The sequence below is a fragment of the Zonotrichia albicollis genome, chromosome 18, assembly GCF_047830755.1.
Source record: "Zonotrichia albicollis isolate bZonAlb1 chromosome 18, bZonAlb1.hap1, whole genome shotgun sequence".
NCBI lineage: Eukaryota > Metazoa > Chordata > Aves > Passeriformes > Passerellidae > Zonotrichia > Zonotrichia albicollis.
Window position 1 is genome coordinate 1,571,151 of NC_133836.1, and position 25,516 is coordinate 1,596,666.

The 25,516-nt window shown below is 43.5% G+C and overlaps 1 protein-coding gene across 1 annotated transcript in view; it reads right to left on the minus strand.

Annotated features, from left to right (window-relative positions):
- AACS (acetoacetyl-CoA synthetase) overlaps window positions 1-25,516 on the minus strand; it is a 41,169-nt gene that overhangs the window by 11,191 nt on the left and 4,462 nt on the right. The window contains exons 3-14 of the mRNA XM_074554634.1: window positions 22,796-22,916; window positions 20,973-21,086; window positions 14,421-14,518; window positions 10,782-10,896; window positions 10,212-10,293; window positions 9,957-10,104; window positions 6,010-6,090; window positions 4,930-5,054; window positions 2,319-2,383; window positions 2,019-2,141; window positions 636-749; window positions 356-481 (exon numbers count right to left, since the gene is read on the minus strand). Of these exons, the coding sequence (XP_074410735.1) occupies window positions 356-481; window positions 636-749; window positions 2,019-2,141; window positions 2,319-2,383; window positions 4,930-5,054; window positions 6,010-6,090; window positions 9,957-10,104; window positions 10,212-10,293; window positions 10,782-10,896; window positions 14,421-14,518; window positions 20,973-21,086; window positions 22,796-22,916 (1,312 nt within the window). The remainder of the gene's footprint in view (window positions 1-355; window positions 482-635; window positions 750-2,018; window positions 2,142-2,318; window positions 2,384-4,929; window positions 5,055-6,009; window positions 6,091-9,956; window positions 10,105-10,211; window positions 10,294-10,781; window positions 10,897-14,420; window positions 14,519-20,972; window positions 21,087-22,795; window positions 22,917-25,516) is intronic.

The window sequence follows — 25,516 nt, forward strand, 5'->3', positions numbered from 1 at the left end:
GGTCAGCAGTTTTCTCTTGGGATTGACCTCTCCAGGCAGGCAGGAGCAGCCTGGCAGAGGTGCAGCAGCACTCACTGATTGCTCCCTGCCATGTTCACTCCTTCCAGCTCACACCTGTGCCTGCACTGCAGCCTGGGACAGGCACAGCTGCAGCCAAACTGCACTGGAGCTTGGCAGAGATCCTTACAGCTTTTATTTGGATCTCTGGTCACAACGAAGCATGAGAAAACATGAGGTGTTATGAAATAGCTCACCCTGCAAATTGGGACTCAAAGCTGCCCCTGTGGCTGTCACTGGGCAGCAGCAAATGAACCTGTGCCTTCCCCTACAGCCTCCAAAGGCCTTCAGAACATACCTGGGAATTTGGAAAAATAAGCTTTTCTGTATTTGCTGCCATTCTCATCGTTCCAGAAGTGTGTGGGCTGGCAGGGAATGGGCTTGGTGCAAACCAGCTCTCCACTTTCACCCCAAACTGGTTTTCCTGTTGACGAAAAAGAGATATTTTCCATATTTCCTTTCTGTAAATAACAGAGTACCAAAGCAAAGAGCATCTACACTTACTACTTGTTGTTAAAGTTAAGATCACCTTGCTACTGTATTTTCAAAGTGTGCACAGTATTCTGGATCATAGTTACCTTCATCATTCCATGCTTCCACTGCCATGCCAAGATTTCTGGCCTGAATTTCTCCTTTGTAAACAGGAACTGTAACATTGTGACCCATGAAACATGAAATTATATCTGTTCCACCTACAATAAAAGAAAGCCATTTAGAATATACAGTATTTTTGGGAAAAGCCAACCTGAAAACTACATAGGAACAGGAACAGCCAACTGCCAACCTTTGCCAAAGGCTTCTGATCCACACTAAGCAGCACAGAACAAACAGCATTATCTAGCATGTTGTGACTTTTATTAAAAGGTTTTCTTCCTTACTTTATATATCTTGTTATGTGTGTATGCCTTTCATGCAGAGCTATCCCTTAAGGCAAAACTTTTCTCCTTCCAACAGTGTCTTTAATCTCATTTAAGGAAATTTCCATTTATAGGAGAGAGAAAACAAACAGGGCCTGCTTTACAGACTTCAGATATTTACAGAATTACTTAGAAATGTTTTCTTGTTTGTTTTCATTAGTTTAAAATAACCAGTCAAGCTACATTTACTTAGCTTTTATACCTTTATCAGCATGGGAGGAGGGGAGCCAGGCCTTCAGGAGGAACAGTTATCTTAAGAAAATAGATACTGTCAAAGTGCTTACTTAACTGGAATATTTATAGTCTTTCTAGGACTTTATGGAAGAGAATTAAGACACAAATCAATCATGTTATCTTTTCTCAAAAATAGGCTTCTGCATTGGAGTCTATTAATGTCTGTAGTAGCAAGTTCTGGATTCAGCACTACTCTTACTGAGCCCAGAGTCTGAGGTAACTTCAGTAGCAGAATAGTCACATTTTAAAAATCAAACTGAGTTAAAAAGCTCTTTGAAAAAGTCAGTCCTTGTCACAAAGCAAAATGAGGAGTGCTGTGGTGGACCTTATGTGAGCAGAAGTTGCCTCAGCCAGCACTGCTCACAACAAACTGCACAGCATGGGGGCTTGATATTTCTCTAATTATATAATCCACAAAAAAAATCCATCTGCAGTGCCAATTACTTGGCACAAAAGAACTGAAATGGGAACTCTCCAAGAGGTATTTTCTGCTAAAGTCAGCTATATGCAGAACAGTGTGTTCTGTAGGTTAATAGACTCTTTGCTTGATCTCACCCTGCCACCCCTAAGGACAGCCAGTCAAAATAAATGATCATACTTAAAATCCAAAACATCCACCAAAACCACTTTGGAGTGCCTGAGTTTCATTATGGCACAGTGAATTATGCAGAAAACCTCAGCACTAAAGAGACAGCTCATTCCACTTTAACTCTAACCAATCCCAAATGATCCAAAGCTTCCCAAGCAAGCAGGAGGGAGCTGCACAGGCAATCAGAGCATTCCTGAGATGCTGCAGCATAAAAGCCTCACCTGAAATGGATCCCAGGAGGACACTGCTTTTTATGTGTTTGTAGACATACTCATAGCTTTGAGATTTGAGAGGTGATCCTGTAGACAGGATAGTGTGGAGTGTTTGCAGATTGTGTGTTTCACCTTAAAGAGGAGAAAAGCAGCACAGGTTAACGCAGAATTTCTCCAAGTGTTTGGAACTGTTTGTCACCACAACCCAGAATTATTACATAAAGGGCTGTGACAAGACAGGGAGCCAGAACCAGGAGAGGAAAGGTAGGAGGGAGGACAGAAGGGATTCACCAGCTTTTTGAGGCTTACATGGTTTTAAATTTTTCTCTTCTAGCACAGCCAGCCACTTTGCACCCGTTCCAAGGATGGTGATCCTAGAGGGAAGAGAAGTTTACATGTTTTGCATATTTAAGTATGCTAAGATTCTAAAGACCTGCAATTCCCACTGCAGTGAGCAGAGGCTGTTACACACTCTGTACGTGGATTAGACAAACAATGCAGCCTCTCAGAGCTTTCCAAGTGCAAGGCACATCCTTTTGAACTATCAGAATCAGTCAGATCAAATGTCATCTCTGCAGCTTTGAAACTTTTAACTCTATCTTTAAATATTAAGCAAAGCTTCCCCATCTCCCAGAGACATTCACTTACATTTACAGGAATTTGTAACTGCAGAACACTCCAAAGACATCACAAAATGTTATCATGTTTACTTTATTAATGGGCCATAATTTTCCAAGAGTGCCTTGGTACAGGGAAACTTTGCCATTTCAAGGCACAGTTTGACAAAAAAATTACTCTGGGACAGCAACCAGTGATTTTCTGGTGAAACCTGTTCAGTTCTCAGTGGTGAAAGCCTGAGCTGCCCATGCCTAAATGAACAGGAAATTTGGCCCAGCTGAACAATTCCCTCCTGCCCTTGCAAAGGGTATTTTGAGCTCTTCAATACAACAGAATTAAAACCTGGTTTCTGCTGATTCCTTTTACATTACAGCCATAAACTCACTCAAGAAAATGCAGAGCTAGGTGAGGATAAGGGACACAGCACAGAGCATGGGCAGGAGCAACACCAGCAGAGCTGGAATAAGATCCTGCTGGGCTGGGTTCTCCTCCAGAGGCAGGGTGGCAGGCAGGACACTGCTCCAGGCAAGGAGAAGGGGATACTTCAACACTGCCAAATGGGATCTCTCCCCTTGCCATGCTGGTGGGAGACTCCCCTGAGGTGGGATCAGGCTCCTTGCACAAACACATCAGGGCACAGAGCAATTTGCCAGGCACATTTTGAGGGAACACAGAATGATTTGGACTGGAAGGAAGCCTGGAGATCATCTAATTCCAGCCCCTGCCATGGGCAGGGAACCTTCCAGCATGAGAGCCCCAGCCCAGGGCTCCTCAGCTCCCCTCTGTGCCAATCCTATGAACTATTTTTACTCTTGTGTAACATCTCACTTTCCTTCCATGCCTCAAACCAGTGCTTATTTTACATTAGAATACAAAATGCTTCTCTATTTTAAGCTCTTTGACACTTCCTCTACAGCACATGTAGAGCCAAATCTCCCTTTATTTCCTTGCAAATGCCACATAAGTGCCTTTAGTCACCATCCCCCAACCCCAGTCACTAATGGCTGTCCACTTGAGTCATTCCTGCCACGCAGGATGAGATATCCCCATGATCCCCTCAGAATATGCTCTCTGAAGGAAACTGTGCTGCATCTTCAGAGGAGAAGGTAATCTTCACATGTTGGAGCCTTTTTTTTTTTAACATATTTAACATATGAGTGAGCTGGGAACAGACTGCATGATGAAGTAGCACCCAGATGGCCACCGCTTTTAGCGCCAGATTACAAAAGTGAGACATGCAGACACATTTATCTTCACTTGCTCTTGGCATGTGGAGACAATGCTTAAAAATAAGCTGGGCTCTTTCTCAATTCTCATTTTTTTGCCTGTTGTTCCACCAGGGTTTCTTTGGGGGTGAAGCATGGCTCAAGTTTGTGGGTTTCTTTTGTGCTTTTTACTGGAAGCATTTGGACTTGGCATGAAGCTTCAGTTATAATGGCCAGAGACAAAATGTCAGTCTTTAAATATTACATGTCACAAAAGACAGTGAAGTTTAAATTATTAATGATGCAGAGTCAGAAAGTGACTCTTTTGTCATCCACTTTTCACCACAAACAATTTTAATTATCAATTAACAATGACACTCGTTTTACTGGTCATAAAATTCACATTTACTCCTTACATGCAGCTGGCAAAATAGGAAAGTAACAAAATAAATTTTAAAAAATCCAAGTTTAACAAAGTGTACAAAGCAAAATGGAATCACAGGGTTTAGAGGTGTTTATCTGCTACCTGCCATTTCTCTAAGCTTCAAGAAAGGGTGCTGTGAGCATTTTCAGGCACAAAAAATGGCAAAAAACAATTACTGAACAGCTTATCAGTATGAATTAGGCATTATAGGTTAAAAAGCAAAATATGAAAATATAAGCAGCCCTGCTGAGCCTTTCCAGTCAATTTATGTCTTTAAGTCAAAGTTCTATATTAAAATCTTAGGTTGAGCTGCTTGAAAAAAGAGTAAAAGAGTTCTTATTTACTAAGTTCTGAGTGTGCTGAGAAATTACTCTTCAGATTGCTCCCAATTACTGCCTTTTGAAAAGGCTGCTCTTGAAAACTATTGAACCAAAAGTCTTTGTTTGCCTGGAATTCTAATACCTGACTCCAATTTGAAACAATCAGCTCTTTGTCTCTCCCCCTCTCTCAGAAAATGTTTTAGTACAAATTTTCAAAAGCAGTTCCACCCAGGGCTGAGCCAAAAGACAAACTGTGTCATGCTGTGCACGAGCTCCTGCCCGAGGGAGCAGCACCTTCAGGGAGGTGACAGGGTGACAGTGCCACCAGCCTGTATTTAACCCTGCATACATACCCCAGTCTGTCAGTCAGGTCCCAGAGCACGTTTGGGGAAGGAACCAGAGGAGATCCATCATAGAGCACCACTGAAGCTCCTGTAGCAAGGGCAGACACCAGCCAGTTCCACATCATCCAGCCAGTCTGCAGGACAGAAGGAGCCCCATGAGCGCTGTCAGCTGGCACAGGAGCTGCACCAGCTCCACAAGGATGCAGATCCTGGCAGAAGCTGCACCCAAGCTCCATCCTGCCCTCATGCAAGAGATGCCACCTTCCCCTCCATGCCCCTGCCTGGATTGCTCCTGTTAAAGCCACAGCAGGGATTTTGTCAGATCACATCAGCACTAGGCTGAAGCTCTGCTCATCCTCTCACCTGCCCCAGCTGCATGTTCTGATGGATGCTGATCCAAGTGATCCCTGCAAACACCTCATGAGCTGGGGATGATCCCATGGCTCCCTGCACACAAAGCTTCACAGCAGAGGCAGGACAAGGCAGAGACAAGGCAATTACCATGATCCCTCCATGGAGACTCTGCCAGCTGACTAGTCATGTTAGAGTTCACAGGGGAGCTCATGAGGAAACACATCAGCCTTCTCAGACTGCTACAGTCACACCAGGCTTAGCAATCATTCTGCTTGATCACAGCATTAGAAAGAACCCCCCCACCACACAGGTGAGGTTTATCCCCTTTCCTTTATCAAGTTTGGAGCTGGGCAGCTTCTCTCCTCACAAACAAAACAGAGATATAAATGATTGTCTTGAGTATGACCTAGCCCTGCAGGAAGGTGGAATCTGATTTGCAGGTGATATTGATGAGGCAGCTTGATCAATAAACCTAAGAGACTAAAAATCAATCCATTTTCCTCAGCAGTTAGGTCAGAAACATTTAACATGGGTTTGACCTTTCATCAGAAAGGTCCCTGCTGCATTTTATTATTTCACCTGATTTTCTTTTCTAAACTCAAACAGGGCAACCCCTTGCAGCAAAATAATTTAACACACAAAGAAGTGTACTTGTGGATTTGTATGACAAGTTGTCCCATCTTTACAGGAAAAAGATGTTACAGTATTTCTAAAAATGCCCTAAGCCCCACTTGCCGTTGTGTAGTACATAATCACATCACTGCTGCTCATGTTGCCATGAAGAATGTGCTCCTTCAGGTGCTGGATGAGGGTACCCTGCAAAAAGAAAGGGAAATATCAGATCACATCAATGAAAAACAAAACTCTGACAGCACATTAAGACTTAAAAAACACTAACAGTCAATAGCTTGCAAGATGTACTCCAGGATTAAAGCAAGCATTCCCCTCAACTGCAACTGAAGTAAATCCCAGGCCTATCTAACAGCAGCAGCAAGTGCATTCTCCATTTTCTCACAGAACTCTTCAGCCTGTCTCATTAGACCTCAGCAATTCCCACTGCACATCCCTGCTAATCCATGGAATAAACAGCTCCCTTCCCTCCCAGCTGCACACAGCCACCAGTGCACAGTGCTCCATGCAGACCCTCATTTGAACAGCAGGCCTGCAGCAGCCAGGCTTGGCCAGAGGAGCCCTTGGACAGTTTCATTTTCAGTGAATTTGGGCAATGGGAGGAGTGGAGGACTGAGAGCTGCCATGAACTGCAGCAGCTGCTGAACATTAGCACCATGTGTCCAAATTATCTTATCTACTAACATCTAGGAGACAAAAGACCTGACAGCACAGATCTCTTGTAAACACGGGAGTGAGTAGAAATGTGAAATGTCTCACTGCTCAGAGCATCAACAGTAATAATCTCCTGAAATGTATTATTTCCTGTTGCTGCAAATGCAGCTAAACCACTTCCCTGATCATCATTAAAGCACAACTTGCTAGGATAAATAAATTTACAGACTACTTCATTAAGTCACTTCACTGCAGTGACAAATTAATGTAGCCAATGTTAAAATAAAAATGTTTTTTTCATTTATGCAAGGAGTCACAGTGAAACTATTAAGAGCCTCATAAGCATGAAACAAGATTTACACTGAAAGAAAACAGATTACAGATAAACATTCAAAATGAAAAAGGAGAGTCATAAAACTGGCACATGCTTCGGGAGAAAAAGCAGAAAACATTAAATAAAAATAAAGGAGTAAATCTTATTTTCACTTCACTGCTCAAAGGAAGCAGGTCTGAATTCACCTACTGCTGCTGGAACACCCTGAGCTGTCACAACGCTGCCATCTAGCTACAGCTGCCCTCTCCTACAGCTGAAAGCCAGCCCAAAATCGGGATTTGGAAACACTCTGTCGAACTGAATCGGCAAGGTCGCCAAAAGAATTGCAGGTGTTTACATAATTACTGCATTTATAAAGGAAAGCTCATTGTTCCTGCAGGAGATTCTGAAAGAGCCACACAAAACATCAAAATTAAAAGTTATATTCAATTCAGATAAATACTGGTTTTCTTTTTCCTTCATTTCGTTTTTGCTACTTCACAGCTTGGAACCAAAAGGAGTTGAGAATGGTTTTAGGTATAGGCTATGAACAATTTCCCTGCAAAACCTGGTACCTCTCAGGCTGTGGGAGAAGGCAGAGCTGCTCTAAACTCAGAAGGCAGATCAGCTCTCTTGAGTTCATTTATAGGATTCCTTTATTTACAGGACTTTTACAACCCCGAGCATTTATCACTTCACAGCAGATCTGGCAGCTGATAAAACCCCCGGGTGTTGCTGCTGCTCCTGGGGCCAGGCCAGGCCGGGGAGGGGCTGAACATCTGGAGAGTGAGCCCAGCTGTGCAGAGCCCCGGCAGGGCAGGGCTGGGCACTGCCACACTCCTGGGCTGGGCTCTGGGCACCAAACAGCCCTGAGGGCTCTGCAGCCCTGCACAGCTTTACACACAACCCTTGCAAGCCCTTGAGATGCACAGATGTGAACTGAAGAGGATTTGAGCTCTAAATTATCTCCTTTGAGAGCTGGGAGCAGGGAATTGCTGCAAAGTGGCCTGGTAGGAATGAAGCAAGAAGAACCACCAATGTTTTTAGGACTAAATAATAACATTACTAATGTTGTTCTGCAGCACACCCAACTGGTCAAAACCACACAGCTTTGCTTCCAGGATCAAAAAGAAAGCCTGCTCCTCTGAGCCATCATTTTTATATCATGTCCCATGCCCTGGCTTCATTTTCTTTATTTATGGATGTCATTTCACTGTGTAGCAAGAAAACAGAGCAGAAACTTACTGCAGAATTAGAGAAACTGGGTTGTGAATTTAAACTAAGCTGCCTGTTGGCATCTAAAATCAGTACAGTAACAAACCAGCATTGGAGATACTATAAATAAGCAATAATTGAAATGTCTTCACTAAAATGTCATCTCTTCTTGCTGTTTTCACTACCAGAAACACATTTGGTTTAAACTAAAGCTGGAAAATAAAACAAAGACAGTAGGCTAATTCTGCTTTTTTTAAAAATCAAATCAATGCAAATCATCCTATTAATTCCAGTGGAAACAAGATTAAGTCCAGAACAAACAGACAAAGCCAATCAAGTGTTTAAAAGACATCTAAGAATTTATTTGCATGGACTTTGTGTAGGCCCTATTCAAACACTGAGGTCCCTAGTTCAACAATTTGCTTTTCAGCCAGAGGTGCTAGCACCACAAAAAAAAAAAGAAATAATTCTGCACCACAACTCTAGAGCTGCTCAGTGGAAACACAATCATCCCAAACAATAGATCTTACTCATCCATCCACCCAGCAAGGATGAGTAGTCTGGACCTAAACTCCAAGGTAGCTCTGCACGATTCAGCTGGAGAGCAGAGTCATGATTCAGGGCAAGCTAACAGGTAACACGGGAAAAGAAAGAACTTTGCAAGAGAAAACTCCCATTTTCTGATCTACAGCTATTTCTCATCTCTACTGTTTATCAGCCATCACTGAACAAAACACCTGTCCTGTTTTTGCTAATCCACCTCTGCAAGTATTTACCCAGTCTGAAGCCAGCACAGCTTCAAAACAGCTGTCAAGCTTCAAAAGCCACCTCCTTTCTTCTTCCCAAGCACTGGGTTTGGGTCCCAAAGGGCCCATTTGGCACTGCCTGCTATGATCTCCTGCTGATTGCTAACACAGAGCAGAGTGTTTACAGCACAGGGGACTTGTCTGGGGGCAAATCCTCCCATCGCTGCCATCAAAGGGAGGCAAGAACAGCCACACTGGGGCACAGCATCAAAGGACCCTGCCCTCAGGCCACCCAGGCCTGCAGGAGGCTCACCCTGACTGGCAGAGCAAACAGCACAAACGGGGGACTGGCTAAAAGCTGTGCAGTTCCACTTACACACGCTGCTACAGATGCTCTGCACAACACACCCTGCCTGCCCTCAATGGGGAAACCTGCCTTCTGTCAAGGATTATAGCAGAATTAAAGCTCCAGCACTACTGCACTCACTTCCTCTATTTCTAGAGCTTTGGAACATCAACAGCAAATGGAAGGCACCTGAGCAAGGGTCATTCTGGCACCAATATCAGATATTATCTTTATAATATCTGATTATTATACACAAGACACTGCCTCAAGTAGTTTCCATGCAATGCAAAACCTACACTCAAGATTCCAACTCTCTACTCTCCTTCCTTAGAGGACTGCTGAGGATGACATACTCTAAACTGATAAACATGAAGTAATGTTCAAGGTAAAAAAATATCCAGATCATAAAAACTGCAAGGTCCCTATGGGCCGCAAGCTAACCATATCCAAAAATCAGTTGCAAACACCCAATTGAAATTCTTTGACTTTTCTTCTTCAAATATCAGTCAGGCCACTTCCACTGGTGCTTTTGTGAATGACACTTACTCCCAGGACACACCTGGAATCTGAAAGGTCTCCACACTGATTTCTAAACCAAGGTATTTACTGTCCTTACCAACCCACACTTGCTTTCAAATAGCCACTAACAAATAAAAAGCTTCACTGTCAAGTTACTGAAAAACCATCAGCAATCAATTCTTCCTTAAAGTGTATCAGAGTGATGCTGTTAAAGGCAAAATGTAAGGCAAGCAGCAAAGCCCCAGGAGGGAGGACATACCCCTGCTGAGTGAACCATGCACTTTGGTGCCCCTGTGGTGCCTGAGGAATACATGATAAAGAGAGGATGGCTGAAAGGCAGCTGCTCAAACTCCAGCTGGGGAGCCTGGTCTCCTTTCCCAGTGGCAAGGAAGTCTTCTAAAAAGACACTGCATAAGAAGGAGGAGGAAAAAAAAAGAACATTTCAAAACTTTCTGAAAGCATGACCCCAGCACACGTGTAAGATCACCTCTGTACCCAGCAGTGCCTCCATTACCTGTTTGGAATCTTAGAAATATCTATGGTTTCTCTTGAGGACACGTATGGAATCACCACCACTTTCTTTAGGTCTGGAAGCCCTGGAAGAAAGAAGAAAATTATTTCTAACATTCAGTTACATAAGCAAAGGTCTGTTCCGCCTGATTGAATCATACAGTGTAATGCACCAAGTAACAGAAGTAATTCTGATGCACTGAGTATTGAAACCCCAGAGGACTGGATTGTTACCCAAGATGTAATTTCCTCAATGCTGCCAGCCTTTTATGTGTAAAGCTGCAAGCCTTAGTGCTGTAATACCTCCCCATTTATCTTCAGCAGCACTTTGAGCTTAAAAACACCATCATCAGCCCTGCTCCCACTGCTGGCTAATTCCTGATGATCTATTAAAGTTAAGCAAGCAGAAGAATGTCAAAATTACAGAAAAGGCCATTCAGCTTTTACCCAAATGTGTTCTGAAAGCCTCAGTGGCCACTGTGACACTGCAAAGAAGGAAGGACAGCACAAGCAGTGGCAGGGCAGGCTCTGAGTGCTCACAGAGCCACAGAGCAGGTGGGATGCAGTGAAATACCTTTTACCACCCTCAGCAGCTTCTCCAAGTGGTTGTGCTCTTTGCCATTGTATATGACAGCTTCAACAGAGAAGATGAGCTTGGGCTGAATTTGGGAAAATCTGTCCAGCACACCCTAGGGATAAAGAGAAAAATGGGTTAAAAAATGAAATTAACTGCTACAGTAGGAAAAGTGTTAAAAAAATGAAATTAACTGCTACAGTACAAAACTTCAGTGGGAGCTGAATGCAAATTTCAAAACAAGAAAGGAATAAGGACAGGAATTAACAGGAGAGTTGTTAAAAGACTGGCTGCTTGTCCTTCACTCACACAAGATCTCAGAAGCACAACAGGTTTGTAACAATCCATTTCATGACCCCCAACCAGATCACAATGATGAAACCCCCATGGATCACTGAGGGAAGGGCCAAGCTCACAAAGTCCTAAACAGCTAAAAATCACCTTGCAGGTCAGATTAGACTCATGTGAAGGGGAGAAGGAGCTGTGATGTGGGCAGAATCGGGCACCTGGTGCCCATGAAGGTGCAGGAGGAGCCCCAGGTGCCCCAGCTGCTGTGACAGGGGGACAGGGCTGGGGGACAAACACCATCCTGGGGGAGAGGGGCCCCCACATGAACTGGCAGCTTTGTTCTGCCACCTCTAACAAAAGAAACCTCACCAATGGTTTTTTAGCAAAATAAATTGATGCTGAACACACACAGACTACCAACAAAAGATACCACAGCTCCTTCAGTATCTCTGCAGCACAACACATTCAAATGCTAAATTTTCAGGTGTCTCCTCCAGCTTCCACAGTGTTCAGTAATTTACCACAGCTATCATCCCATTTGAGATTAAAACCCTTCTGGCATTTACTGTTTTCCATGTACACTGCATGCAGCAGCCTACCAGAAATGGATCTTTTTGTATTCAACAGCAAGAAGCAAACCCTTTCAATAAAAGCTCTCAGCACACTGATGTTCAAACCTCTCTAGCTCCATTACTTGAAGCATTAAGAAGTACAAGATTACACAATACTGTAAAATTGTCAGCAAGTCTTCAAGAACAATCTCCTAAATCATGTTGCAGAAATCAGACTTGAGTCATCTCCTTATTCTTCCCAGTATTCTTTATTTTTCTGTTTTCTATTTTGCCCTGTACATTGCAGCCAAAATGAGAAACAAATTATTACCAAATCTGAAGATGAAAGCAAAAACATCACAATCAACTCATCTCTGTTCAACTCCTTTCCAAGCTGGGCTGCTCAGCATTGCAAAAAAATCTGCTGCAAATGGACAGGAGTTCTGTCCTGACAATTCCTCCATGCTACAGGAAAGCACAGGTAAGGGATATGGCTAATTATAAATGTATTAGCTGAGAATGTCAATTAACACTTTCCCTCCTATCAAACATGCATTTTCTTGTTTACATTAATAAGAAAATATAGTGACAATGCACTGGAATTCAAATTTCTCAACTAAAAACAAAAAATCACCAGAATCTGTTCTGGTGACAGAAGATTTCAAAAAGCCCCTGGTGTGTTACCTAACAAACCCAGAAATGGAGATTTATAATTAATACATTACAGTTATTCTCTAAGGGAGTATGAAGTCAGATTTCCTGCTTGTTTGGTAAATTCTCTGCCTCCTCCTCTGCTCCATTCCCAGGAACAGACCAAGCAGCCACACTTGTGTGCATCTGTACACGTGTGCAGGGCACACACATCCATTTCCATCACGCTGGTGTTTAAAAATTCAGACCAATGAGCACTAAGGGGACTCTGCAGAGAAGAGTCAAATCTGAAGAGAAGTGTGAATCAGAAGAGAGATGGCTCCAGCTCTCGGGGTCCCAGCAAAGCTGCTAACACACCCAGTCAGATTCATTAGCACTGGCAGCACCAAATCCCTCAGGGCAGCCTGCTCTGCCACAAAGGCAGCACAAACAGATGGAACACGTAATTGCTACACTGCAACTCCAACCCAACCAGATGGCTCAGCAAGGAATTCCTTCCACAAAAAGCTCAGGTGTAGCAGACATGGCTCATTCTATTCCAGTTCAGTCCAAAAAAATTGTGCAGGGCCCCCAAATGGAGCTGCACTGAGCTCACCAAAGGCTGAAGTTTCAAATCCAACCATTTCTCATGCCCAGGCCAGCACTTTGCCATTAATTGATGGGAATGGGTAACAGGGAGCAGAGAGATGAAGCAGCAGCTGCCAAGAGTGCTGAGGTGCGTGGGAGGCAGCTCAGTGGTGCTCTGACAGCAACTTCCTCAAGGCTGGAAGCCTTTGGAGGGATGGCATTCAGAGCCTGCAGTGTGTAGGCAGCTCTGAGGAGTGACATTTCTGAGCTGCACAAAACACATACACACAATTGGACTTCAGATGTTGGAAATGCTACACTATTCCCCCAAGCACAAAAATCTTGGTGTATATTAACAGGAATGATGCAACTTTACAGAAAGAGGAATAGCTTTTGCTCAGGGTGGAAGGCAATGTCTCTGAGGGCCTCTGCTGATCTCCTTCATGATTTTAGGATTTGAATTCGTGCCAACACACGCTGCCAAAGGAAAATAAATGATATTGATGGTACAGTAGCTCCAAAGCCAAGTTCCATTAAAAAGCTATCACAAAAAACTAAAAGCTGGGCACTGAAAACAACAGCACACCAATGTGGCAAGAAAACACACCAGCCCTTTGTAATGCAAGCAAAGTGAGCAATCTTCCCCCAGATAAGAGATCGAATCACATTGCACAAAATACTCCATACCATCATTTTCTGAGCAAGCAGAAAATATTTGTAGAACAGATTGATCATTACATGCTGTAATGATTTTTTTAATCATTTTTTCCCAATGATACACCCCCAAGTGTAAGAACATGGAATGCTGCTGCCCTCTAGTGCTAATCCAGGAATGATTATTCCATATACTTCCCAGACACTGGGGTTAAACACTGAAATTGAGGGGTTTATCTAAAAACATTGTTCTTTGCACTGTGCAATTCAAAACCACTACATTTTTCAGATGTAAACTTTTAGATAGAAGAAAGGTTTAATACCCCCCTTAGAAGTTTAGATGCATTGTTGATGTGTGCAAAACTTTCCAAAAGAAGCAGAATACATTCCCAAAGCTTCCAGGGCACATCTGTTTGGATGTCATAATTTCACACAGAGCATTTATTTCTACACTAAAAAGAGTTAATCAGGTTAGTGATATTAGTATGAAACTCCTCACTGTTGGCAAATAAAGCCTTGTGGGACAGACCCAGCAGGGTGGTGCTGAGCTCACCCTGACAGGAGGCAAAGGATGGGACTACCTGGGCAAAGAACCTGAGTGTGGAAATTGGAGTGAGGCTGCCTGGGGCAGGGTCTGGGAAGAAGAGCCAAGCTCAGATAACTCTGCTGCTCATTTGCACATTTAATATGATAAAAGCTCACCAAGACATGGAGTGAATGTGAAAATATCCCAACAGGGAGCAGCTAAAGCCACTCAAATCACCCAGATCAGCAGTGACAGCAGCAGGAAAAGCTCCGAGTGCTGGGCTGTGCCAGGAGGTGGCAGCAAGGCTGAAGGGACAGAAGCCATCTGCCACCTGAATTCATCATCCCCACGCTGGTGTGGGGCTCAGCAAGGGCTGCTCTGCACAGGCTCTGGGCTACTCACGTTGATGCCAAAGTCAGGGGAGGTGGAGCTCCAGATGGCACCGATGCTCGCAGCTGCCAGCATGGCCTCCACTGCGTGGATGCTGTTGGGCAAGTAACCTAGGGCAGAGGGGAATGGTTAGAGTGGAACAGCACTAAAATATATATAATATGTACAGTGAACAGGCTTTAAAAATCAAAAATCTAGACTGAAGCACCCTTTGAAGTTTTCCACACAATCAATGTCGTACCTCGAAGCCAAATCAGTTACACAAGGAATTAGTAATAAATTCATTTATAGAACTATTTGTATCTGGGTTTTTATCTCAATATTACTCCCAATTTACAAGTGTTCCTGCTTAATTACTAAGCCTTTCAGAATAAGAGGGCAGCACAGAGAAAAGAGTAACTGGGAGAGAAAATTCATGCATTGATTAGGGTACACAGACTGAGAACACAGCAGCATGCAGGGCACAGAACAAGTCTGCAGGAACAGCCATCAGAGAGAGAACCAGTATCTGTAAGGAAAGATTATAAATAGCTCAAGAGCAGAGATTCAGCTTCACAAAGCTAAATGCTGGCTGGTAGACACTGCCAGAATCTTAAACACAAACAAGCAAAACCAGTGTCTCAGCTGATAAGGGAATAACAGAGTGGGACAAGCCCTGGAACATTCCCACACAAATGTGGCTCTTCAGGTTTCTCTCATTAGCTTGCAGCAAGAAATCAAGATTTAAATTCAATTTATCACGGCATACAGAATAAATTAATGTCAAGAAAGTCAGATTTTAGTTCAGTGAGCCCAATTTGAGCAACTCTCCAGAAGGGGCTGGGTGCCTGAGTCTGACTCTGCACTGCTCAGAATCCAGCCCACAAATGGAAAAGTGCAACTGGAATCCACAAACTACACTGAGATGGGCCAAAGACCTGGAGTTTCAGATCACCTTTCTTAAGCAACCAAAAAGATGCCCAAGTACTTTTAAAAAAGCACAGGATGGGCCTAATTGCAGTACTCTGACACATAATTAGAATTGCACATTTGAAAGCTGAAGTTAAATGGCAATAAAAATGCTTTCCAACCTGCTCAACAGCAGGGGTGGGCACTGAGATCTCGGGCTGCAGGTGCACCACAAGGATCTACAGCCAGCACACACTCAGCAGTGCAAACTTCTCAAAGAAGGATATTTATGGGTGCACATTTCAGGACAGGAACTCAGATCTTAACAGCAATTTCTGCTATGTTTAATATTACAGTTAGAGGGTACCAAGATGGATTTTTGTGAGGTTTTTCTACATTGATTGAAAAAAAAAATCCATCCTTTTTCAACTTTGTAAAAAGTGAACTTCCAAGTCTTAAACTGAGATTCTTCCTCATTGAAAAATCGGTTTCTTAACCAGCAGTGCCACTGCAGTTACTGAGAGCTGCTGTGCTTTTGGGAGCAGTAACTTTTAAAACAGCATTATGACTTAAGCCAAACAATTTCTGGAAAACACAACTGTGAATAAAAGCTTCATGCCATGCTAAGGTATAAATTGCTCCCTAGAACTGCCTACAGCTTATAGTGGTTTGTCCAGTGAAGTTCTTCAGCACATAAATGCACCAAACCTCATGCCCATAAAAGCATTATTTATTTTGCTATTTTCCCCTTGGGGTCAAGGCTTATACAAGGCACAGTATCCCAAAATCTCAGTGATGTTTCTTGTAAGAAATATTCCTGCCTAAATAATTTGAAATCTATGAACCAGAACAGACCAAAACATCATTCTGTGTGACGAAAGCAGTTCTTTAACAGATGCCAAATATTTCCTGAGCAGTTCTTGGATGGGATCCTCAGGGGGCCAGAGGGCAAGGAAAGCAGAGATCTCTGCCTGTGCTTTGAAGCAGTTGTTCCTTTGCCACAAGCTTCACTTCTGTTCTAAGCAATTCTCCCTCTCACCTCCACACAGGAGCCCTCAAGGCAAGATCACAGCTCTCTGCTGATCATTGTGAGGCAGACAATGAAATCACTGCTTTCATCTGGCAGCTGGCTGGGAGTGTGGTTGAGTTGTGGAGGATGCCAGCCACAAGTGCCCAAAGGCACAAACCCTGCTCAGCAACTGACTCTGCATTTCTGTGCCCTCACCTGCTCCCAGAGCCCTGCTGCTCTCTGGGCTCTCACAGATTTATCCCAACTCCACCAGAGATAAAAACATGGGTCTGTTCTGGCTGGAGATGCTCCAAACACAGCAGAGGAAGAACTCATGCTCCTTTTCTCTCAGCAGCTAAATGACACAAACTACTTCTGCCAGTCTTTCAGATTAATACTGGATTCTCATTTAGAAGTGAAGTTAATTTTTTCTTCCTGCCACATCTGAGATTCTCCAGCTGCTCACAACAACTCCATGCATGGAAAGCTCCCTGCATTTGTCTGTGCCCCTGGAGATACCACACACCCCTCAGGGTCTAAAACTGAAAAAACAGGAATGTTGCAGGCAAAGAGGATGAAAAAAGCAACTTCTTCGTCTGAGCAGTGACCACTGTACAAAAAGCTCTGTATTACAGAGGAATAACGGTGCTGCTGGTTTAAATATTTATGTTTGCTCATATATTTAACTAGGGCCTCCATGTTCCTTGATATAATATTTCAAATAAGGATCAAAACTAGGATTTGTCAGCATGGAGAAGGCTACAGAAGGTATTTATCTCTGAATCTTCCCTTAGTCCTTTCTTGAAGGTGGTAAGAAGGGCAGAAACTACCTTCTGTTACCAGAAAGAAAAAGATCTTCCTTTGGGTGAACTGGAAAGCAACTGAATAAAGGGCTCAAAACCCAGGAGCTGGGAATTCATCAAGCAGAGTATTACACACATGGGTTCCAGCAGCACTCCTCCTGACTTAGAAAAATGTATGGTCTCCATAAAAACAGAGAAATGAAAGGTTTACCTGAAATAAAACCTGTGGAATCTCTCAGCAGGACAAGCAGCATTTTAAAAACACTGTCTGGATTTTTTTAAGAGGCACTTACAGCCTGATCTGCTCAGGACTAAGTGCCTCAGCATTTTCTGTCAGTTGCTATTTGCTTAATCTAGCACACACCAAGATTACTCTTCCATGTGTTCATCTACACTGCAGCACCTTACCAACAGAATAGGTAAAAACCATAGTCCAAAAATTGGATATAATTATTCTGAAAACTATGGCAAAAGTCTGATTTCTCAGAGTGCTGAGAACATATTCTGTGCAAGCACCTAATGCCTTCATGAAGTTTAACAAAAGTTTCCTCTTGGAAAAACAGGCACCCAAACATTCAGTTTTGTGCATGGAGGAAAAAAAAAAATCAACAATTGAACTGGGACCCTGCATCAAAGGTTTTGTCTGAGCCTTGAAAGAACACATCAGGAAGAAGGAAAATAGAGAGCAGCAACTAAAATATCTTCTCAATATCTTCTATTACTGAACTGCAGCAGCTCTCAAACTGAACAGAATTCAGAGACCAGACTCCTATTTTCCCTTTTCAGCATTTCTGCTCCTGCAGGACCTTCAAGTGGCCACCCTGCCCAACAGGACAGTGGCCTGAAACCATCAGCACCCTGTAATCTCCTTACAAAGCTTTACAACCCACGTCAGCAGCAGGGCTAATGCAGTTGCTATAGATAAAACAGCAGCTTTAGACAATGTAACTCATTGATATTTGTTGAGGATTATTGAAGATGGAGGGAGAAGACCCACCTTTCATTGATCAGCATCAACTCCGGTTTATTCATCAATCAGTTACTTTTTATAACAGTGTTAATTCACTTCATGCATATTGCAAAATCTGAGCTCACAATAGGTCAGAGATAACATACCAACTCCTCCTTATGTTTCCAATACCAAGATTTGGGTTCTCAAAATTATTTTTGCTTTCCCAAAACAGCCAAAGATAGAACATCCACTTGTTATGAGAAAGCTGCCTGAGAACTCTGATGTGCAAGGCTCTCAAGGCCTTCATGTTTGTCACCTTTACTTGTAATTAAAAACAACCTGAGAACCTCTGCTGTTCACAGAAACAGGCTGTGAGAACCTGTCCCCCACAGCTGCCTTCCAAGCCATCCCTGAAAAAACCTCCAACAAAGGATGTTTTTGTGTGGGGAAGATCAGATTGTTTCCAACTGCTGACTTGTAACAGCGCAAAGCTGGCTACAAGGATGGAGTGGAAGCAACCCAGAGAGGAGAAATATCCTCCCAGTTGTGTTTTGTTCTTATTTTAGTCATTATCATTTGCCAGATGGCCACTGGGAGACCAGGAGCACCTCACATGTGGCTCTGGGAGCTTGCAGTAGGCATTCCAAGCCTCTTCCTACTGTTCAAGCATCACTGACAGCACTGCAAGACATCTTCAGAGGAAGAAATATGTTTCACAACACATCTGCTTCGATTATGTTCACTGTTAAGTGCTCTCAGTGAATGAGAGGGAAGACTGGAATGAAATGAAGCTGAAAAAAGTGCTGACACCAGAGCCTGTCCACCCACACTCACCCACCTCCAGCTCCAACATGCTATTACTGTCATGATGCAAGCAGAAATTGCACTGAACAAACCAGGGGGGATGTTAAGCGTAATGAGAAGTTAAAGCAGCCTTGTCTTAGAGGCAGCAAAGCGTGGAGATGAAACTCACAGGAAAACAACAGTAAGAGTCATGTGTAATTCACACAGCTCAGATTTGAAGAGAAAGTGTCAACAAAGGGTGTCAGAACCTGACAGGCTGACTGCATGCTAGGCAGCTGTAATGAAGTTCATAGAGTAGCTCCTTTCCATTTAAAACCTGATTTTTCAGAAGCAGCAGAAGCATGCCCTGTGTTACTACAATGCAACAGCAAGAATTGCCTTTCCCTCTGCCATCTGCTCTAAGTTTTGGGACAAATTACATCCCCGTGGATTCTGGCAAGTTCTGGAGAGCCTGATTTTTGATACTGCAAGTGGGTGTAGGACTCCAGCTTCCCCACCCAACACTTAATGTCTCTTGCCCAACTCAGTTTGGGAAGCTCCAGCCTCTGACTGAAATGTTACACTCGAGCTCTTCCAGTGACTGCCAATATCCTCTGGGATAGCAGAGAAATTGAGACCCCCACAGAAGTATCTAAAGTGACTTTATTAATACTTGAAAAATACTATCAACTATGCTTTTTGATTTAAACAAGAGGTAAGGCAGCCACCAAAACAAAAAATTCAAAAATCAGCCAGCCTGCAGTGCTAAACAAGACAGTCATTAACTAAAAGGAACTGTTAGTAAAATTATAATAGCATTATTAGCAGCACAGACTACAGCAATATTTCAAGACCAGGTTTTCCCCAGCTGCTGAGTACATTTTCCCTGCTGCTGAAGAAATGAACAGATAATACAGCATTAAAATAGAAAATTGAGATAAAATTCAAGCAACTCCATCTTCATTCAGACAAACCTTCCCAACTTCACTGTATGGTTCATACCTAATTAAGGATTTAGCTCTAATTCCATGTTAAAAACCAAGCCACCAGCTGTGATAATTTCATGTTTCCAGTTCCAAGCATACTCATACCATATGCAAGAAATGAGTTCTACTGAAGAGATGTACACTTCCAGGTCATAGTTGTGGGTTTAAAATTTAGTTTTCAAGACATGTTAAAGTTTGCAGCATGCAGAAAACAAATCAGTTTCATCACTGTGGGTTTGCATCATGTAAGAATTTACACACACTTCTTTAGGATAATGGCCAAGTGTTGCTCAAGGAACATGGGATTCACAAAGGCACAAACCCCACAGCTGCCAGGTAGGAGCCAAGGAGCTTCAAGGATATTGCAGCTCTGACCTGCACTACACCAACAAATTAATGAGTATCAGAGCACACAAAACAGAGGTGAAGCAGCTCAGCTGGGAGATGAAACCCAGCAATTCAGAAATCAATGGAACTCCATTCCAAGCCTGGACTGCACACTGGACACGCTGTTCACAGCACAAAAACCTGTTTGTACAGAAAACCACACATGACAGTCTCCTGACAGGAAACAGTGCTGCAGAAGATGTGGAGAGCTGCAGAAAGCATCTCAGGGGTTAACCCATCTCTGCACTGGTGACTTGAGGAGCTCTGGCCCAGCAGCTGCTCACTGTCCCCGCTCTGGGGGGCAGGACAGGCTCTCCAGACCTGCAGCTCCCCGAGCACTGGGGCACCTGGGGCCACAGGCTCAGGAACTGCCAGGGGCACCAGGACAAACAGCCCTGGACCAGCATTTCCCCGACTGCCCCACATCAATCAGCCAGAGCCTGTGATCAAGGCTCAGCCAGAGGCACAGCTTGCACCTCCTCTGCTTCCTCAGAGTGTTTCTGGAGCAGACCTTGGTGAATGAAGCATTTTCCTTCCCCCTTCAGTGCTACAGAACCCACGGGCTAGTCCAGGCTCCTTCCCTCTAGAAATGCATTTTCCTACAAATGTAAATACAGCAGCACAAGATCCTTTTCTTTACAATGTTTATTGAAATTTTCTCTGAAACACTATTTCACAGCCATGTTTCTGTAACTGACTACTCACTTGCACATTTCAAATAAAATTCCACCTCCTGCCCCTTAAAAATTTACTCACCCACAACTCTGTCTCCTACTTTTACTCCCATCTTCCTCATGGCTGCAGCATACAAAGCTACAGCTTGTCTCAGTTCTTCAAAAGTAACTTTGAGGATTTCTTCTTTGCCTTCCCCTGAGGAAAGAAAAGTAAAGCAATCAGTCAGAAATCAGGCATTGCAATGTGAGTCTAGCACAAACAACCAATCCTAGTACAAATCAATTCTAAGAGAACAGCTTCCACTAAATATTTATATTTTTGCTTATGAAGCTGCTCTTAAGCTGCACCAAAAGCTCTTCTTTTTAATGGGAATCAAGTATTAATCAGTGGTGTTTGTTCAGTAGGTATGAGGGCATTTCTAAAGATAAACACACTGCAGAAACAAACTATTCATGGAGAAAGGTGTGCTCTCAAGGAGGATTCATGGTAAATAGATTGCACTCACCAAGGCTAATTTTCAACATAAGAACCTCATTTTACCTTTCTGCTCAGTTTTCTCATCAGGTCTAGGAAGCAGCACAAGTTCAGGTTTTATTACACTAAGTCAGTGACTAGAAAATGATGCACATCCAGGCCTGACTTTTGCTGTGCTTTTGGAACATCTGCCTCTGCCAATGTAGCACAAAGCAAACAAACTAAACTGAACTCAACTCCCCTCTGAAAGGATCTGCAGGGTGTTTTCCCTATTGTACTGAATGTCAGGTGTTACATAAGCCCTTAATAAATCACTCGTGAAACAAAACAAACCAACCTAAACGTTATGAAAGCAAAAATCTGTCACCCTCAAGTCCCTTCGTGCACCTCCTCAGTGTGACTGCTGTCCTACCTCCACCACCCAGCCCTGGCCACGAAGAACACACACAAACCAAGGATGGCACAGGAAAGGTGAGCTGCACACCCTGCTCCTTTCAGAACAGCTGCCCTCACTCATTGCCTTAAGCAGGGAACGGCATTTTTCAGTCTTCTGCCTTCTCAGACCTTCACAGCAGTAAATCTGGACTTGCACAAAGCAAGGGAGCAGCTCAGGATGCAGAACAGCCCAAGCCCCTGCTCATACACTGAGCAGGGACTGCCAGCAGAGCCTGGGCTCCCACAGAGCAACAGGAAATGAGAACCGATCCTGCTCCATGATTAAAGCCCCAGGAGAAGGGAATCACAAAAAAGACTCACCATGGGAGCCAGGGACAAGTGAAATTGTTTAGCAAAGTTACATTTACACTCCTATGCCCTGTGCCATCCCCAGCGAACACAAACCTGAGCCAGGCCCCCCAGCCACCACTCTGACCTAGCAGCACAGAGTTACCAAGAAATACTCTGACTTAAGAGGCCTTAAGAAGATTAAACACAGCAGAAGGTCACAGAAGAGATGCAGGTGGAATTCTGCTCACCACAGAGGAGCCAACTGCTCATTCCAGCATTCATACAATGATCAACTAGGAAACAGTTCTGCTCCTTTTGCTGTCACCAGCTGTGATTATGTGACAAAGCAGTTTCTGATACACCTCATGACTTCCTAACAAAAAGACCTACAGGACAGTAACCACATGTCAAACCAAGCAATTATGACAAATGTGAAATAATACTTCAAATACTGAGTGATGTTAAATACAGCGTGACCTCCACTACCTCTAATAAAACTTCATTTAGCTTGGACAGGATTTTCCAGATCTATATTCCCAGAGCATGTTTTGCTGGGTTTTTCTGCAGACCTGTATCACAGACTGTGCAGTGGCACTGACTTTATCACCCTTTTTTCTCTCCCCATCCAAAGCAGTTTATTTCCATGTTTCATCAGGCCTAGCCCTGTGAGCAGCAGAGAAACACAAGGCATTGGTGTTCCTTACTTGCAGCATACAGGGCAATCTTGTCATTGTCCTTGTGCTTCAGCAGATTCTCTGCATAGTTCAGGCGGCTGCCCTTGAACCACTCAGGGATCTCTGCGATGCTTTTGGATGTATCCACCACCTGCAAGAGACACACCATCATTGCTGGCAGCTCAAACAAAACTGCATTTTTTTGGATGTATCCACCACCTGCAAGAGACACACCATCATTGCTGGCAGCTCAAACAAAACTGCATTTTTTTGGATGTATCCACCACCTGCAAGAGACACACCATCATTGCTGGCAGCTCAAACAAAACTGCATTTTTTTGGATGTATCCACCACCTGCAAGAGACACACCATCATTGCTGGCAGCTCAAACAAAAAACTGCATTTTTTTGGATGTATCCACCACCTGCAAGAGACACACCATCATTGCTGGCAGCTCAAACAAAAAACTGCATTTTTTTGGATGTATCCACCACCTGAAAAGAGACACACCATCATTGCTGGCAGCTCAAACAAAACTGCATTTTTTTGGATGTATCCACCACCTGAAAGAGACACACCATCATTGCTGGCAGCTCAAACCAAACTGCATTTTTTTGGATGTATCCACCACCTGAAAGAGACACACCATCATTGCTGGCAGCTCAAACAAAAAACTGCATTTTTTTGGATGCATCCACCACCTGAAAGAGACACACCATCATTGCTGGCAGCTCAAACAAAAAACTGCATTTTTTTGGATGCATCCACCACCTGAAAGAGACACACCATCATTGCTGGCAGCTCAAACAAAACTGCATTTTTTTGATGTATCCACCACCTGAAAGAGACACACCATCATTGCTGGCAGCTCAAACAAAAAACTGCATTTTTTTTTGATGTATCCACCACCTGAAAGAGACACACCATCATTGCTGGCAGCTCAAATAAAACTGCATTTTCACAGCACTCAACACAAGTCAGCTCAGCAGCTCCAAGCTCTCTGCAGACCCTGTTAGGCAAGAATCACTTCTCCCAGCTCACAGATGGCAAACAGACACTGATCCTGTAATTAGAGGCCTGGAAAGTTTAATTATTTGTCAACTGTCACATGCAAACACGTCATTACAACAAAACCAGGGAAAGTTCCCTGCTGACAGTTCTACCTTTGGACCAGCCTTTAACACACAAGTAAAACAAACCACTGTGACTACACCCAGAGCAGGAGCTGCACACAGAGCTCAGGGACACTGGGGGTTTGCCCCTGGGAACCCCAACTGAGCTACAGCACATCTGAACTGTGCCAGGCCATCCTGCCCCCCTGTTTGGGGGCTGTGAGCACCCACCCTGCCCCACCAACAGCAGGAGTCACACAATGGGAACTCAAAAGAATTCATTGTAGAGTCAAATGTAACTGAAGAGTTCCAGCTTTTTATCCAAGTTCTTAATTTTTGAGAATTAACAGGATCCAACAACATAATAAACCCGTATTAACTCCCCACTTAGGACTAAGACATGCAAGGAACTGAAAAATGCAATGAAAAATAATAATATATAGTCAGCTGAAATAACTTCCCCCTTCCTGAACTAATTAAGGCTCAAAGTATTAAACCCCCTCATAAATCACAGGTAAGGCTAACTTTAATAACACTGAGCCCCTCAGCATTAGCCCAAGGTCTAAATTCTTCCCAAAATGTCCCTCTGCTTCTCATTCAGCTGCTCAGCAGCACATTTCTTTGGAAATCTTTAAATAGAAACTTTATTTTACAGCTGTGTTTTTGAAAGCTTCAGTTTATACCCTCAGGTTCTCTCCCATGGATTGCACATACATTACAGGAACAGCATTCCTCCAGCCCAAGTGAAAGGCTCTTCTGAAAGCCAAGCAAGCCCCAAAATACATCCCACTCCAGAAAACCCAAAGGTTTTTGCTTTGAGAGCAGTGCATGTATGACTGGAGGCAATCTTAAAATTAACTTTTAAGTTAAAACTCATGTTGAGTGCACTACTGCGTTGTTTTATTTCAAATGTATTTTCTAAAAAAGGGAGCTCAGATTTCTCTGCTCCTAACAATTGGCAAGAACTGAGTTATAACATCTACATCAACTCAGGCTGCACAAATGATTTGTATACTAACACACATTACTGCAGCAATTAGAAGCTGCTCTTAAAACTGACTCATTTCTGACTTCCTCAGCTTGAAGAAAAGTGAGCAGAATGTTTCCAACGTTTTCCAGGACAAGATCCAAAATAACTGTGTTTTTCTGAAGGGGAAACAATCCTTCACAGAGTTCCTAGGAGCTGCACTAGCACAGGGAGCTGGAGCCACAGCCAGTATCAGCACAGGTAACACCAGTGAGTCCCAGTTCAGCTCAGTCTTTGGGGCTCTGTGAGATGAACAAGCTGATCCCTCCCTGAGCCCCTGCACAGCACCAGCAGAGTCAGGGGCTGCTCATTCACACACAGCCCTCACTCCCAGCAGCTGCCTGCAGTGACACTGCAGTGCCAGCACAGCTCTGCACACTCAGTTCCTCTGCTCGTGTCACAGGGGACACGGATGTCACTCAGAACCTTTACCAGGATTACATTAAATCCTGGCTGCTTTTACTCTGTGTACACAAGGTTTTATTGTTTTTCTTAGGATAACCTGTGGAAGTAGAGGCTGTTTCACTGCTTGGGAACAAAAGAGTCAACTCTGTTTCATTAAAAATTTTAGTCACCACAAAACAATGTTTACTTCCAGCACACAGCCAGGA